The 17,783-nt window shown below is 42.7% G+C and overlaps 1 protein-coding gene across 1 annotated transcript; it reads right to left on the bottom strand.

The window, feature by feature from the left end:
• Positions 1-19: 19 nt before the first annotated feature.
• On the bottom strand, positions 20-15,902 carry LOC102226770. The gene is made up of 4 exons (XM_023328894.1): positions 15,228-15,902; positions 6,098-6,317; positions 5,473-5,721; positions 20-4,719 (listed from the first exon to the last, which is right to left on the bottom strand). The coding sequence occupies exons 1-4, from the start codon at positions 15,465-15,467 to the stop codon at positions 2,210-2,212; spliced, it is 3,219 nt and encodes a 1,072-aa protein (XP_023184662.1). The 5' UTR covers positions 15,468-15,902; the 3' UTR covers positions 20-2,209.
• Between the last annotated feature and the right edge of the window lie 1,881 nt (positions 15,903-17,783).

Genomic DNA, 17,783 nt, shown 5'->3' with positions numbered 1-17,783 from the left:
CACATATTTTAGACACATATCATTTATCAGCTTATTTTATTTCTCATATGCCACAAATTATTCTCATACAACTCTTCATTATTTTAATAATTCAATATTCATTTCAAAGTCCTGAGCAAAATATCAAGTTAAAGAGTATTTGCTTGGTTTTGGTCATCATCTGGCCAATATGATTGTACTTCAGAGGCTGTATTGCCAATTATTAAAGAATATCACATCCTCACAACAGCTATTATCACTGAACGAGTCACAGAGCAGCATGCAGAGCGGGGAGTATGTGTGCACACATTCATTCTCATGGTTACAGGGGAGTTGGAGCATTATGCAACTAAGCTTTTAATAGCCAGTAATGAGTTAATATTCAGAATGATGAAACTGAACCACAAAAGCTTCCCAGAGTTGATTTTTTTCGTCAAACTGATCTTGTTGAAACATCAAAAACCTCCAGCAAAAACACAGATTTGAAATATTGTATATTTCCTCCATTGCATTGTTTTTTAAAATATAGTTATTCGGTCAGTATTCACAAACATATGAATTGGTTATTCAGACAAATCTGGGCAAAGATGCGTTAATATTTTTTATTGCAGTAGCACAGTTCTATTCTAAAAGATAAGAAAAAAAAACATTATTTAATGTGATTTACTTTATTAAGTAATTAGGTTAACTTGTGGGGCTTTTTGTAAATCATTTATGAATTTAAACAATATTACTTTTAGAAAGAAGTTTACAGTGTGAAACTTAAAGGTTTGTTAAAATCAATGCTGGTACATTTGTTGTTTTCCCTAAAAAGCTACTAAATTTAAGCATATATCATTTCATACTAATTTTTATTTTACGCTGATCAAGTGTTCCAAGAGCCTCTTAATGCAAATGCATCACCTATTTTCCTAAATCATAGACGCAAAATGATTTGTGAATTTATTTTTATTTTATCAGCTCAACAAATTAATCTTGCAATATTTTTGTGAAAATCACTAAAATGAAAACAAAAAATAGTTTTATGGGTTTGTTTTATTAGAGGAAAGCCATTAAGTTTCCAAATATCTTTGGTAGTTCCACTGATTTTTACTTTCTGAACTGTTCTCAGCAAAAAGGAAAGGATTTGGTCAAATCAACTAAATGCACGTTTGGGTGCAGCCAGGTATGCTTTGGAGTTAAAGTCACTGAATAATTACTAACAAAGCAAAAATTATGATTGCTATATAATCTTTGCGTTATATACAGATTATATAACAATGTATTTTAATGTTCCCCATTAAAATACATTTGTCCAAACATTTGTTCAAATTTAAAACAAAACGTCAATCTGTATCAACCGCCTAAAACAGCCGGACAAATATGCATCTTTCTTCTCCAATAAATATATTAAATTTAAATGTTTGGTGTGAAATTGTGCTGCTGCAATAAAAGTTTTACCCACCATTACCAGGAGTCCCAACAAATAAGTTTGCTGATCCAAAATACAAGCTGCGTTTCCGTTTATCATATAATTGTGCAATTTGACATTTTGAAAATAAATTTGCTTAATGGAAACACATCAATTTAGAACAAACTCATCTGTTGATAAGTTTTGCCACTACGATAGATTTTTTTTGTCGTATCTAAATTGGTTTATCTCACAAAACTGGAATAGAGATAGTTCATTCGCATCACACCAGTCACATGATCAAAAACCGGATGTTGCCACTGGCACAAACCACGAAGTAGAAGAAGAGGAAGAGGAAGTGGTTGGATGATCAAGGTGCAGGAGGGTTTTCAATGACTTATGTGAACAAACTTATCCATGTGTGATTTTAACTGCCTTTCTTATTTTAATGGAATAAATAAGAAAGAGATTGTGTTTTTTCGATATTCGCAGAATATCAAAGGTTCTGCGAACATTTGTAATGGAAACGCAGCTACTCTGAGCTTCAAAGTAACCCATTAGCATTTTGTCGCTTTTTCCTTTAGTTTGTGAGGATATCAAAAGTGGCAATATTGGTTCAAATTTACCAGATTATTAGTAGAAGGAATGAAGATATTGTAATGGCAAGTTGGAAAGACTTTATATGTGCCAGAGAGGACCTTTCATGTAGATCCTAAAGGCAGCATCAGAGATCTGAATAATCGGCAAACAAAACTAGATGGCACTTCCTTTACATCAGATATAATGCTAAGCACAAACGGTGTTTTGAATGTAACATGAGGTTCGTTGGCTGTACAAGTGTCACTTCTTGGATGGCTTTCGTTTGAGACTAAGAGACCTCATGGAGCCGAACACCTTCCTCCCCAGATCCCTCAGCGACCGAGAGCGCTGCAGCGGCAGCCGTGGAGGAGGGGAAGGGGAAAACGACGGCGAGGACAGAGACGAGAGCGACTGGCAGCTGCCCTCCAGGCTCTGGGAGCGAGACAAGTTGAAGAGGCTGGCGGTGGAGGACAGTCGCTTGTCCTCTTCCTTGGCTCTCAGCAGTCTGACGCCTTCGTCTCTGCTTGTTCCACCCTGCGCTACATCGAAGGAGGAAACCCAGTGGCCCCTCTTCGCCAGCTCCTCCCTGTGGCTCCGAGGCACCAGCAGACCCTGGGACTCACTCCTGAACAGAGCCCTCCTGGAGAGCCGGAGGCTGGAGCTGCGTCTCTCCCCGTCCTCTTTCCCTCTCGACCTGGAGAAGACGGGGGAGTGATCAACCTTTGGCTTCCTGTCGGAGGATCCCTTGGCTCGTCGGTGCTCCCTCCTCCAGCTTCCCATGTTCCCCCTGCTCCAGCCATATCCGTATTCGGCTCTGTCCATCTCCTCCTTCTCGGTCTCAGACTCTTTCCTCCACAATCGGCCCTCAAAGCCCCTCCACAGTTTGCTGGAGGACTTTCTGGGTGTGTGGGCTGCCTCCTCGGCCCAAACGGAGCTGTAGTCCTCTCTCCTGGCGTAGCTGCTCACAGTAGCGGCCCTAACCAGCTTATGGGAGGCGTGTTTCCCCCTGTAGAGCCCATCTCTCTCCACCTTCTTCCACCTGCCCCCACCTTCACCTCCTCCCCCACTATGTCGGAGCGAGCCACCTCTTGGTTGGAGTCCTCCATGCTCCCAAGAGGAGGTTCGGTTGTTGTGTGGCAGGGAGCACTGGAAAGGGGAATCCCGCCGAAAAACCGAGAGAGGGGTGGCCCCCATAGGTGACGGCTTGAGGGGGCGAGGAGGAGAGCGAGCCCTTGGGGTAGGGTGTGAAGCTGGGGAGGAGGCTGTAGAGGAGGGAAGATCAGACGGAGAAGGGATGTGCTGGTAGTGGCATTGTGAGGAGTACTGAGGAGGGGGAGGGATGTGGATGGACTGGTATGGGTGAATGGGACTGTTGGAGTGTGAGAGAGGAGGGGTGAGGCTGGACTGAGACTGGGGGGAGTGGGTGACACTGAGGGAGAGCTGGATCGGCCGCTGTGGGCTGGTTTCCATCAGCCTGCCGTAGTCGAGCGATGGATCCCTCTGCGGAGTCAGGTGAGTTTTACTGTGGCTCCTCACCGCACCCGCAGGATCCGTTTGGAAGCAGTCAATATCCAGCTCCACACCTTGCTCCATCAGTCCCACCACCACGGCCCGAGACAGACCAGAGAGGCGTGAGATCTCCCCCACCATCGGGGAGTCTTCACTCAGCTTGGGACTGGAGCAGGACTCTTGGATCAAGCTGCTGCGCTGAGATCCAGGAGCCGATCCCGTGTTTGACACAAAAACTGGCTGTCCCACCTCAGGCGGAGCGCCGGTGCTCCAATCCAACGAGCGACAGAAGGAAGACGATCCAAACGCCGGAGTGGCTCCCGAGCTCGGCGGGACCTCCAGGGAACTGCGGTGGCTCAGACTGCTAGGACAAGTTGAGATCCGAGAACGAGACCTGACTCCTGCGGTGGGAGTGGCAGATGACAGAGATTTGCAAGACGCAGCCGAAGTCATGTTCACATCACTCTTTATGGCTCCACTGCTGCTGTTTTTGGCTGCGTCGGCGGGTCCGCGGTTAGAGTTCAACCCTGGAGCCAGGTTCAAGTTGAGGTTGAGATGCAGATTGATGCTTAAATCTTCTCCGGTCGCTGAAGGGAGATTACCCAGGTTGATTGAATTCCTGGTGGTCTTTTTCCCCATAGCGCTGAGGCTGACTCTGGCCGAGTTTCCCAGCAGGGACTTGCAAGGAGTGGTGCTTCCACCCGGCTGTGTGGGGGGTGTATTACGGCTCTCAAAGGCAGATAGAGATTGGGTGGAGCCGTGACTTTTTCCAGGAGTACAAGGACCTCTCTGCGGGATTGGAGCAGGAGCAGCAGGTGACGTGAGATCGGAGGTGGAGGAGTTCACCTGCTGGTGGTACTGGCAAGCCAGGCGAGTGATGTACTGCTCCAGGTGTGTGACAGAGGCCAGAGTGGGAGGCTGCTGAGGCAGGAGAGGGGCAGCGTCAGGCTTCGCTTCTCCCGCCTCATCGTCTTGGACTCCTTCAGAAGTTGTGGAGGATGATTGTTCTTGGTTCAGGGAGGTAAAAAGGGGGCTCTGGAGGGCGACGGCGTGCAGCGGGCTTGGATAAGAGTAGACCTCTTTGGTTCGACGAGACACCAGGTCTGTGCAGTAGCAGGGGTCCAACTTAGGCTTCAGCTGCACAGAGGAGGGGGATGAAGACGGATTTAGAAGGGGGATGATGAAAGAGACCAGGGAGTCACCGACCACCGTGCAAAGATCAGACAGAAAGCTGAGACCAGAGGCATCACTCTCCTGAACAGCTGTAAAGACAAAAAGAAAAGCATGAATAAATACAGTTTTATAGTTTTCAGTTAAATCATCCAGGTTGTAGCAGATATAAGCTTGTGATAACCTTATTACACTAAAACAGACTTCAATGTAGATTGAAATTTTATATGATAGTTGAGAATTAATGTAGTGACAGAAAAATTCAGCCCACTTTCCTCCGATACCTTTAATAAACTTCAGTGCAACCTCAGAAGCCTCTTAGCTAGCAAAAGACAAATCTATATTTTCTGTGAAGGCCTCGGAGGTTTGCTAGAGAACAGGTGGGAGAGTCTTTGAACATGACAATTATGGCTGAAAGGATTAATCGGATTAATCGTGTTGAATCTAATTTAGTAACTGATTAATTGTTAACTGGAGAATACAGACTAAAACATCTGATTTCCTGAAAGGGCAACACACTCAGTAAGTGAGCCAAAACAATTTAGCTGCAGATGTATCGTTTGCTATAAATGATCAAGCATATCCTAAAAAACGACGTTATTGTATTTTAAGCAATAATATGTTTATTTTATTATTTAAAAAGTATCTGAGTTATTAATTTAAATGAAAAGTATTAAGTGGTTAAATAAAGAAAATGCAGAATGTGTAAATTGTTTTGTCCAGTGAATTAATTAATAGTGAAAATAATCAGTAGAATAATCGATAACTTCACTACTTTGTGTTTGCCTATCGCATAAAAAGGTCAAGGACCATGGATACTTTTGCAAGACCCTGTAAAAGTTCACCTGGATCATCTGGAGCAGGAGCAATCGGATCCTCTGCTGGTTCGGTTTCCTCTGAGTTGCCGTCCGTCGCAGGCTGCTGCAGCTGCACTACACCTTCTGACCACAGGGTGTCAGTGTTGTCAGCAGAAGCAGGAACTTGTTCCCACGACTTTGGGGGTCTAGCGGGGGTCACCGGTCCAACATGGGCAGCTTCACTGGACACGGAGTAGCAGGAGTCCGACAGAGAGCTCCCACTTACAGAGTAGAAACCTTAAAAAATAGAAAAAGGCTGTTTTATCTGTGTAGGTTTAATTTTTGAATAAAGAGGCATCACCTATAGATACTGAAATATTATTAAATTTCCAACAGAAGGGTGTGCCCTGACTGCTTAACTAAGAAGTGTAAGAGAGTGTGAGAGTGTTTATGGCTTCTTAAACAGTGTGACAAAGACAGTAAAAAAAAAAAAAGTAGAAACTGAACAAGTCCGGGTCAAGTCACTCAGAGTTCAAGTAAATAAACCTAAAAGAAAAGATTGTGGTTAATGTTTAATGGGAAATCTCTCACCTATATCAGAAGGTGACAAACCGTGGGTCATTATCTCCCACTTCTGCGGCCGACAGGGTGTGTGTTCTGGGCGTGTATTTACCTGAACTGGGTCTGGAGTCGCTGTCCAGGTGAACCACGCCGCTGGAGTCCGGAGTCGGAGGGGAGAGGAGATCTGAGGAGGCGTCCCAGGAGAGAGTGGACCACCGGGAGTTACTCCCCCTGCCAGATGAGGACTGGACGGTCACATCCCCCGAGTTACTGAGACACTCCTCTGGGCTGCTCTGACAGCCTGACCCCATTGTGTTTGAGGGGGAGGCCGCCTGAAAAAACAAAAAAAAAAAAAAAAAATGAGATTAGTTGCTTCGAAGGAGCCAGGCTGTCTTGTAATCTTTTAAAGTGGTCCTAATCAATAGTTGTTCAGGCGTTTTGAAACTTTTTTTCCTGCTTTTGCCCTTATTTTCCGATCTGAACTATGACAACATGTTGTGCAACATGTTCTCAGAAAGCTGAAGAAAGAAGTGTGAGACCTGAGGAAGCTTTCAGTACAACCTTACACCCAACAAAAAGCAGGTTAGCTTTAAATAAAATTCAGTTTTCAATTCCTTTTGACCTATTTAGGCGCCAGAAAAAACTTTAAAATGTTTCAAAAGTTTAAAGGCCACCCTGTAAGTCAGAGCGGAGACTTGGTGCTAAAGAAGAAACACTCTCCATTAAATTAGTGTTCACATGTAGCTGGCTGTACTCTTTGCAGTGCCCCCTATCAGCGTTCAAGATAATTGGATGTGTCATCTTCCCATGAAAACTGGTTCAAACATGCCCCTACATTTAGATCTCAGGCAGCTTCTTACACACGTTAAGAGTCTCGTCTCTAGAGAAATACAAAATCAGCTTTTCACACAGCATAACAAATACAAATCAGCAGGATTAAATAATATAGTGTCTTGCAAATGTATGAATCCCTGAAATGGTTTTAGAAAGAGCAAACATGTGGAAGAAAGAACTCTGGTCAGTTTTATTTTGACTAGCAAACATTAAGTATGATGGAAATCTAACACAAAATCCTCACTTTAAAACACAGTGGTGACAGCATCATGCTGAGGGGACGCAGCCAGGAGTGCTGGAGCTAAATACAGAGCAACACTGGAGGAAAATCTGCTACATGCGGTGAAATGATCATGGCTGGGTCTGAGGTTCAGCTTCCAGAAGAGCTTAACAACCCCAAGCATGCAGCCAGACATGTTATGAATGCATCAAAGCATGTGCTAGAATGGCCTAGTCAAAGTCCAGACTTGAATCCAACCGCGAATCTGTAAGAAAACTTTTAAATTTGTTGTTTACAGTCATACTGACTGAGCTTGAGCAGTTTTACTAAGATGAATGAGCAAAAACCTTCATGTAGATCTGTGAAAAACTGGTGAAAGCATCTTTTAAAAGTCTTGATTTTTTATTTATTCACTCAGTCATCAAATGATTTGTTATCCATTAGGGCTGAAACGATTCCTCGAATAATTCGAATCCCTCGATTATTACAATTCCTTGAGGAAAATTTACCTGCCTCGAAGCTTCGTTAATTTATGTTTTGTTATTTAGCGCACCGTGTTCCGGCCGGGACATTACTTGCGTCTCTCTTCCGCCTCTGAGATGCTGATGAAAGCTAAGTGTTAGCAGCATAACGTCCACTTTTCAAGTTCGGCCCATGAGGATTTTGTTGATTTATGATAATGCTCGGGTTTTTATCGTTTTGGGGGGCACCAATAAGCATCCTTAAAATGACTGGCGCGATTCCTGGAGTACGGCAGCCTTTCTCCTCCCGGAGCTGCTGGTCCAGAGCGAACGGCGGGACGAGCGCTGCAGGAGTATTTATACAGGTGAGCGGATAGACTGAACACGGCGGGCGGCTGAGTAGTTGATGGTTACAGTGTAAGTGTAGCTTTACGGACGAGCCGCACAATAAATTTCATATCTTCCCGGTCGGAAATTATTGAGACGGTACATGGCTGATAGATGAGTTTCTGAGTGTGACGAACGAAGGTGCCGTAAATATCCTGTATTGCTCCCCCCATTCACTTTATTGTTAAACTGAATATAATTTCTGATTTTTGTATAACTTTTCCTCAGGTTAACTAAGAAAGTGAGCTATTATTGTTACAGGTTAGTTTTCTAAAATACAAAAAAGTAACTTAGAGATGCTCAAAAATGCAATATTGGACTAATATTGATATCCGATAGTAACACAGGTGTTATGCCAGATTTACCAATATTTTATTTTACAATTTTTTTTTATCCGATTACTCGATTAATTGCACTAATAATTGATAAATTACTCGATTACTAAAATATTTGTTTACAACAGCCTTACTATCCGTACTTCAAAACACTGAAACAACTTGAAATGGCAGAAGCATAAGGCCTGTCAAATTAAATTAAACTACCCGTTCATAAATCACTTAAATTTATATAAAAAACATTTTTTATGATCTGAAAATAAAAACTGGAAGCTATGTTTTCCCTTTACTTCCTACAACTAATTTATATTTGTTGTGGGTCAACTATGTGAAATTACAATAAAATACACTGAAAAAAAATTTATTGACTACTACTGACAAAAAAAAAACCCAATTTGAATTAAGTAGGAATATTTGTGAACAACTGGAGCGCTATCAGGAGTAGAAAATATAACAATCATCCTGAGAAACTTCAATAAACAGGGGAAATGATAACAAAACTAAAACCGACCAGTTTCTGCTTTACCTTTTGAGACTTTACCAGAAAACCAACGAAACCCTCCTCAACTATTTAATGAGCTCACTCTGCATGTACAGTTCAGAGACGCGCAGATCTGTGAGAAGAGACATGTAGGACCATGTCTCCGATGAGGTCACTCCACTCTCAGCAGAACAAGCAGGAATAACAGCTGTCGGGTTAGCAAAGTGCCTCCATTTACCAGATTAGTAATAGCTCAATAGAGTAAACCCCCTCACCCTCCAAATCCCCGACCCGGCCCTCCAGGAGACCAGGCAGGAGCGGCGGGATGAGTCTGATCGAGCCCAAACAAGAGCAACACTGTGAGTGGTTACTGAGGAAACAATACAGGTAGTGACTCACTGCTGGGGTGACAGGAGACGAGGGGCGAGTGTGGGTGTGTGGGGGGGGTTTCAGCAGATAATGGGAGAGGACAGATGATGTAACAAAGAGCAGTCAGAGCGGCAGAAGGGAAGGAGGAGGGGACGGACGGACGGACGGACGGGAAAAAGTGGGTGAAAGAATGTCAGACTCTGATCCAGCTCAGGTTTACCCCCCCTCTCCTCTTATCACTTTGCTAACAGCTCTTTATGTTTCTCGTGGGTGACCAAAACGAGTGCGAGGGACATGAAGAAAAAAAAAGAGGAATAGCAGAGTGAGTCACTGAGTGAGTGAAGGCAGAGGAGGGAGGGAAGGAAGGAGCGGTTGCCGGGCGAGGAGAGAAGGGCATCTTGAAGGACCCCCACCTCCCCCCACGCTCCCTTCGACAAATAATCCCCACCACTGCCGCCACCATCTCACCCACTTCTCTAATATCCTCAGAGCCCGCTGCCCCCGACTCACCATAGCTACAGCTCTCTAACTCTTGCTCGCTTCGCCTCCCACACAGACTCAGAGCCGCACAACATGCAGGCCCGAAATATTTCACTCATCCCCAGCCTGGATCCGCGCGCTCCCTTCCTATCTGAGCCATGAACGCACATCTGAGCCTGCGTTCTGGGTTGCTTTAACCCAAGTTTTAGCGAAATAACCCATAAGCATCTGCACAAAACCGTCCCGACATCACAATGCGATGCACGTTATGGGGTATAATCTTACACAGTGATCAGATTATAAGACAGCAGAGGGATAGGAGGTCAGCTCTGAGCTCTGTAATATGATATTGCTTCATGTGAGGGAGGAGCTCAGCTCCCCTTTGGAGCAATTTGCAGAAAATGTGCGGGTCGATTGGACAATAACGCAGCTGCACATGCAATTCACCTCCTCCTAACAGGTGCATGACGTCACCAGCCTGAAGAAGAGTGATCACAACGATAATGATGATGACGATGCTGTCGCAGGGCGGAGCGAGCATTTTTTTTCTTTTTTTTTTGTAACTTCCATGCAGCATGTTATTTATTGTTTCATGCATTATTAATGTCAGATTGGAATATAAAGGCGGCCCACGCTGCGTTTCTGCGTTCAGGCTGCAGACGGAGAACCTGCAAGGATCGACATTTCAGAGCTGCTCTGTTAGCCGCAGAGACTCCCCCCAAACCCCCAGAGGCAAAAAATAAGAGGGACAAAAGACGACTCACTCCACAAGTCAGAGTAATGTCCCTCCCATGTAAGGAGACGCTTTCCAATTTCTTGTTTTAGGATACAAAACCCTCAATAGAAGCACAAAAAGCATAATTGTGAGACAGGGCTTTATCCCACAATTATCCCTATAACTGGTTTGTTGTCTTGATTAAATGTTTAACATTAAAGTCATTTGCTCCAATTTCACACATATTCAGTATATATAAAGAAGAAAATGCGATCAACTCTTGAAAACCTGAGGAAAAGACCTGACTATAGTTACAAAAATGTCTTTATTATCGCCATGTCTGTAAATATAATTATTCCATTCAAATCTAGGACAGAATTTAGACAAAAGTTTATAAACGTCTACAAAATACTTTAAAAACATATTGACGTGATTTGTGTGCCTTTTGCCTAAGTGTAAAGCTAATAATTCACAATCATTTCTGCATGCAGAGTCAAGAAATATGTTTAAGAAATGAATAAATGCAAGCAAAAACAAGGCAGTGCGAAACGCTGAATGCATCAGCATATAATCATTATGAAGATTATATGCTGATTTATCCAGCATGGAGGATGAAGTCATGTTAAAACTGGTTTCAGTAGCTTTTTCTCAGTCAGCCTGGTAGTGAGATGTGCTCAGGAATGAAACTGATTAATTTATAAGGCTTTTGCTAAACTATTGAAAGAATGGCTTGCTGATTTAAACTCCTGTCAACACTAAAGGAACTGTATCTGTTGTATTGCTTATTTTTATGGTATTGTCTCCATTTTCTAGGCAGTAATGTTTCATTGTCTTTTTCTGTTTAGTCCAGTCTCACGTCTGTGTGTTTGTCTCATATTCTTGTATTTGTTTGCTTTTGTACCATCATTGTCAAAGGGCTACAGATGAAAAACTCATTATCGTGGGTAAAAATAAAGAGCATTTCTAGACGGCAGATACGGCTTTACTTAAGAATAAAAATCATGGATGGCAACAAATGTTTTCAAATCTTAAAACCGTAGGAAATCATTCATTTTTTGCCTTGAAAAACTTTATGCTCACAAATAAAACCTGTAGTTCCCACAAGATTTTTGTTGCCACAATGGCATTGGCTTTGGATTTTAACTTCAAGGTCTCATTTCTTTTAGAAATACAGAAACAAAAACTGTTTCCAGAAGAGAAACTGCTTTAAAGGAAAAGTTCATCCTTCTCACTTTCAGAAATCTAACCCAGTTCTCCTGCAGCAATGGGGGGGGAAGCATCAGTATTGACCTTTCACCTTTGGAATCTCAGAGCCACACATCCATTTGACATATTTCTTTTAGAAAAGAAAAACAGATTGTTTTGTGTTTACAAAAAAAAGGTAGAGTTACTCTGCTGCACTATGTCATCATCTATGTGTGTTTATTCTGTTTTACAGACAGATGCTTCCTGTAAGTTTAGAATAAGTTTTGTATTTTGGTTTTCTGCTTTTAAATTTAAGATTTGCCCTTTAAAGTGAGTGAATTTATTATAGGTGGATGCATCCCCTTTTCATCCAATGCAAATTAAGAGAGACCCTGCAGCGTGTTCCCTCCATCTCTCTCTGTGTTATCTTCGGAGGGAACGTTTATTTTTGCACACAGAACAGCAACAACGGGGATTCCAACTCGGCCTCGACACCCATTTCAAAGACGAGAAGAGCTGCTACAAGCTGGTATCAAGTGAGAAGAAGTCAAAAGATAAGAAGCATGTTTCAGTCACAAAACGCACATTTCCTTCCTTCAACCAGCGTTGTTTTGGAACAAAGTTATTTTTCTGGAAGATCTATCTCAGACCAAAAACCTGGAGTAAATAAGATTCTTTTGAAAACCAAACCCACAGATTACAACATACACTAAATGATAGAGACAAATCCGCCGCTGCTGCACTTTAAATCTCCTTTTTCTCTGTAATTTCTTTTCACCTAATTATGGTCCTCTCTTGCAACAATTACAACCGTTTTTATTCCCGTTTATGCAAACGTTGATGTAAGGAAAGGGCCTGACGGGGGCAAAGGGCAGAGAGCCAGGCTGCTCTGACCAGCCAGCAGCTCCCCTTCGGAGGCGAGAATGAGTGCTGCTGCCCGGCCTCCCCGCAGGATCCCTCCGCACCACAGGCGGGGAGGGAGGGGGAACTACGGAAAAGATGTTGGCTGGTGGGTGGCGAGGAAGGCTGCACAGAAGGAGACGAGCTTCCATCCAGATGCCCACTCTCAGATCGCAATTTTCGTTCTCGCTCTGTTCAGAAACGAAGCTTTAAGATGCGACTTAATGTTGCGGCCATAAGCAGCACTCTGCAGAGGAGACCTCGTGTTTATGTGTATCAGTATTCTGCAGGCTGCTGACTAATGTGACTCACGGTGTAATAACAGTTTGTTCAAAGTGACCGTGATGAAGTATCAGCTGCTCAGAGTAACGGCGAGATGGTATTTATTGTAGCCACCGGCGGCTGATTTCATATCTGAAAAGAGAAACCTGCAAACACAGCGCGGAGCTGTAATGTCATTGCTTTGTCAGATCTAGAGATAATCCGGAGATAATCCATGACGAACTGATCCACCACATCCACTGCTGTCTAATTGTATCCTCTCCGAGGTTCAGCCACAAAGACGACGGCCCCGACGGTGAATTTTGTCGTCAACAGGAATATCCCTGCATGGAAATCTTTTCATAGAACTCGGCCGCTTTGCAGAACAGGAAGTTCCCAAAGAGAGAACAGAAAAAAGTGAATTTGTTACCGATTAATCTGCCTAAGCTGTAGCTAAAAAATAAAAAAATAATGTTAGAATTTTGTCCTGGGAATTAATCGATCGCTGGAAACAATCCAGAGGTTTTTCCTCCAAAGCAGCGCAGCGATACGCTTTCTGTCCAACAAGGTAAAGTCAGAACAAAAAAAACATAAATCGATGTATTCCTGTTTTTGTGAAGTCATCCATGTTTAAAAGAAGGATATCACAAAACAAAAAGAGGCCGTAGTATTTTATAACCATACAGTAAAGCCAGTAGAAGTTAGTTTTAAACAGCTCTTACCGATTAGAAGAAAAACAAAAAACACAACGTAAAAATTTATTTTCTAAAGCCAAGCATCAATAATTTCCTTTCAGCTACAAAATATAAGTAAAATATGCAATTGTGATATTATAGCTGAGGATATCTGTTGCAAATAACCCATGTTTCTCACTAATCTCTATCTTTTCTGTTATCATGAGGTTTTCATCACTCTCCATGACCTTTAGCGTTGGTAAATCTGTGTCAAGTGTGGGCAAACAGGGCAGAGAAAGTTCATCCAACTGCAGAGCGCGAACACACGGCACGTGGAATATAAATAACTTAACAGATATCTACCAACGCTTTGTGATTGCAAACTGAAATTGTGATTCAACATATTGTAGCTTTGAATACCTACTTATTTTTTTTTTATCTTAAGCATAAAAATGAGATGTTTGCGATGACATCAAGAAATCAACCAAAAGTCAAATTGTTTCATAAATTTTTTCTCCATATTTTTAGCTCGAGGTTTTCCTGCAAAAATCCACCGTCGTCTTTCCGTCATCAGCAAAATTGATGTCTGTAATAATTTTGATACAGATTCCTGTCCTGCATGTCGACCCACGTTGCCCTCATTCTCAACACAAAAACAGCAGCATTTATTCCAGGCCGAGGTTTGGAGGAAAAGGGAAACAATTTAACATTTTTATGCAACAAGAAAATAGAGCGAAACTATGACGTTCAAGGAAAACGATACATTGTTTTCAACATTTTTACAAACAAAAACCTGAAAAGTGTGGCTTGCATTTGTCCTCTGTACTACAGCCAACTTCTGAATCCGTCTGTGTGCAATTTAATCTCAGGATGAATCCAGCTGCTCTGTAAAGGCTTTGGGGGGTTTTAAGAAAACAAACAGCATCTTCATGATGCCAAGGGAGATAGAAAGTCATTTAGAAAGAAAGCTAACACCTGAACACACAATCCCTGTTAGAGGATTCAAAAGACCTGAGAGTAAAGCGGAGATTCACCTTCCGGCAGAACGAACACAGATGTCCTAGTTGATTCCTCGAAAGCTACTGTAACGCAACTTGTAGATGCATCCTTTCTCAAACAGTCCTGAATCAAATGAATAGCTTGTTACCAGGTCTCTGCAGAGCTGAATGTTACGCTGATGACGGGATTCAGCCATTTGGTTCAGGTGTGTTGGATCAGGGTGTGAAACCTTAAGCAGTGCTTAATCAGTGCCCACGGATGCTTTCCCTCCAATATGACAGAGATCAAGGCATTTTGCATTAGAAAAAAGCTGCATTTTTAAGTTTTTACATGTGCAAAGCTGGTAGAGACGAAACCCAAAAGCTGGCAGTGAATTGACTCAGAGGAGCTGCGTACACAAACACACAACACAAGATTTTTATGTAATCTGTGCCGTTTTTTCATCACTTCAGTTACGCATCACTTTGTTTTTGGTCTATTAGATATAATTCCAGTGAAATTGTCTATAGTCTGTTCTTTTTTGCAAAGAATTTGACGTTTAAAATCAATTTATCCATAAGGCTCTAATGAGCTGAAAACTGCTGAGTGATGGATAAATCCTTCTTCTAGCCTCTTTAGAGTCGAACAGGATGTTAAAGTGACCTTTAGAGGCGAGATGGACCAGCAGGGTCGACCTTGAAGCTGGTTCTGGTTCCCCTGACCTAAATGACATTTGCTCCATGTGACCGCCACTCAATCTAATAACCAGCCACCATGCTCGGATGAGCTTTGGCTCGGTCTCAATCAAGCGGCTCCGTTGAGCTCCAGGCGCAGCCTAAAAATCCGCCCACTGAGCCGCAGAGGGACCGGATCCTTGGCAGATCACCGCCAACTCGCATTCATATTTAATAACCCCGTCATGTCGCCACCCGGGCTGCGAGCTGACAGACGCACAGACTGACCTGTTGCCTGCGGGATGTCGCAGAGCCACGCTCGGTATCCGACGCGGCGCTCTCCGCCTCCTCCGCCCGCGGCTCCCCGGGCGCCCGCTCCCTCAGCGCGGCGTCCACCATCTCCAGGTGTTTGCGCCGGAGCACCTCCAGCTCCAGAACCCCCGCCAGCGTCGCTTTGAGGCGCTCTCCGATGCGGACCCGCTCGGTGCCCGACCAGAGCGAGTTTACGCAGCCGCGGCGGGCGGCCATCCTGGGAGACGGCGGCGGCAGAAATGAGGCTTCGGACCGGGATTTACGGTGTAGCTCCGGGTAGAGCCACGCAACTCCGGACGAACGCTACTAACATAGCTATAATTGACTGAAATGCAGCCCTGTCCATCTGTGCAGAGCCGCGCAGCTCTCACCCTTACTGCAGCCAAACTGGAGCCAATCAGTCCAAACCCTCAGCAACTCATTCCTCACATCGGCTTGACTTTCCTTTGACATCCTCCGGTGTTCCCATCAGCCCGCTGGACTCCGTGCGCTGCGTCCCCAATGAGACAATGCAACAGACTGAGCGGGGAGATACATGTGGGAGCTGGCGGCGGAGAGGAGGAGCCACTGGTCCGGACCTGCGCACGGATTGGACGGACGGGATTTTCGAATGGACGCACAGAAACCTCCCCGCATGTCCGACTATAGTGTGCAGGAATTTGACCACAAGTAATTTATTGTAAACAACCGAGTAAACTGTTTGGAGAATCTCTTTGTTCATTCATTTAATATTGGGGAGGTATAGTCTGATTAGTAAATCATTAGTATACATGTACGCTAATGATTTGACTATACCTCCCCTCAGCGGTGGAGTCTAATGAGAATTGTACTCTCTATACTTGGCTGAATAACACGTTTTTCAGTCTCTCTCAATTAAATTAAAAAAAAAAAAACTTTGAAGATTGTTCTATGAAAAACACAACGCGCAAATATGCCGTGAAATCAAAGGAAAATTGTACATTTTCTGAAAAGTGTGGCATGCATTTGTATGCTCTAATTAGAAGCGCGCCATCCTGCATATTTAGGCATGATGCGATGCCAAAACATGGCTCATCTGTTTGACATCAATGCTGACGTCTAAACGTCTTATTTAAGTTTATATAAAACCTCTGACCTTTAGGTGTTTGTGCGGTTTTCCCTCCGAGTTGTTTTGTTCAAACCGCAGACAAAATTTAGACGAAGTTTACAGGCGTCTATAAAATACTTAAATAACATTAACAGGATTTGTGTCCCTAAACAAACAAAGTGTAAAAATGTATCATTTGAAAGCAAATCGAAACATTTCTTTAAAAGTAGAGACGAGAAACTACAATACAAAAATGAAATAAAAGCTCAAGATGGAATCTGAAGCTAAAGTTATCGATCTGAACTTGGTATCAACATTACCGATATTTTGCTCACCTGGCCGCTGACAGCATCAGTGGAAAAGCAACTTTAAATCTATTAGTTCATCTGTTAATTAATATTAATGATAAATGTTGTAAGTATTTTAATCTGGAGGTTTTGGGTTTGTGTTGCTGAGAAAGTTGCCTTAATTCACACAACGAATGCCAACCATGATAAAAGTGAATCTAAAGTAGTGTTCGTGTTTAGACGGCAGGTAAATTTATTATCCCAGTTACTGGGAATAACGTTATTCCCATGCACTGCTGACCCCTAGTGGTCAATTTTGGAACAGTTGGACAAAGTTTGGCAAAGTTCCCGATAAAATTAAATTTATTTTAACGACATATATTTATATTTCCCTTTTATTTTACTTGCTGCTTTCTGTCCTGAAGCTCTACTCATTATCACCATCTTCAGAATTAAATAATTGAGCTTTAATCAATTATTTAATGTGATTGAAGCTCCCGGAGTTTTTCCTTTGTTGCCAGTAAAACTATTGTTGAAACTTGCAACTGTTTTTTTCCTTCTGAGTGAAAACTTTCAGCCCAGATTTTAACTCTCATTACATATTTTATGTCACTATATTTTTTTAATCAAATTAACCAGAGCTGGCTAATTGTATCACACGCAGATGAGTCACGCAGCAATCAGCCTGCTATAATCAAAAACAGACTCAATTTACAGAGGATGATAAGTCTGAGGAGAACATCATGGCGTCTTTCTAACCTGTAATAACATTATGTCTTAATATTATTATCAGTTGAACTTTACTAGAGCTACTAGGTATATAAATTTAGCCTAAACTATTTAATTGAGAAGTTAAATCTATTTAAAAGTAGAAAAAGAACTTGCGTTGTATCTAATCTAACATTCCTGAGTTTTAATAGCTGGAAATCTGCAACCTGGCGCCGCTTTAAATTTAAATTGTGCTGTATTATTTTTTATAAACTCACAGGAAGAAAATGTTTTCTTGTGCGCTTCAAATGCAAAATTTGAGAGAATAGGTGGATTGTTCTGGTGTTATTGTGTGAATCATTTACTGATGATAAAAGTGAAGCAAGAAATCTTACATGAGGGCAAAACGCAATTAACTTTTCTCGCAATTTCAACCAGCAGAGGGCGGTGTTTCACCACGACACACCATCT

The sequence above is a fragment of the Xiphophorus maculatus genome, chromosome 23 (genome assembly GCF_002775205.1).
Source record: "Xiphophorus maculatus strain JP 163 A chromosome 23, X_maculatus-5.0-male, whole genome shotgun sequence".
NCBI classification, from domain to species: Eukaryota; Metazoa; Chordata; class Actinopteri; order Cyprinodontiformes; family Poeciliidae; genus Xiphophorus; species Xiphophorus maculatus.
The sequence above is the reverse complement of the archived record's forward strand: the minus strand, read 5'-3'. Positions and strand labels throughout refer to the sequence as shown.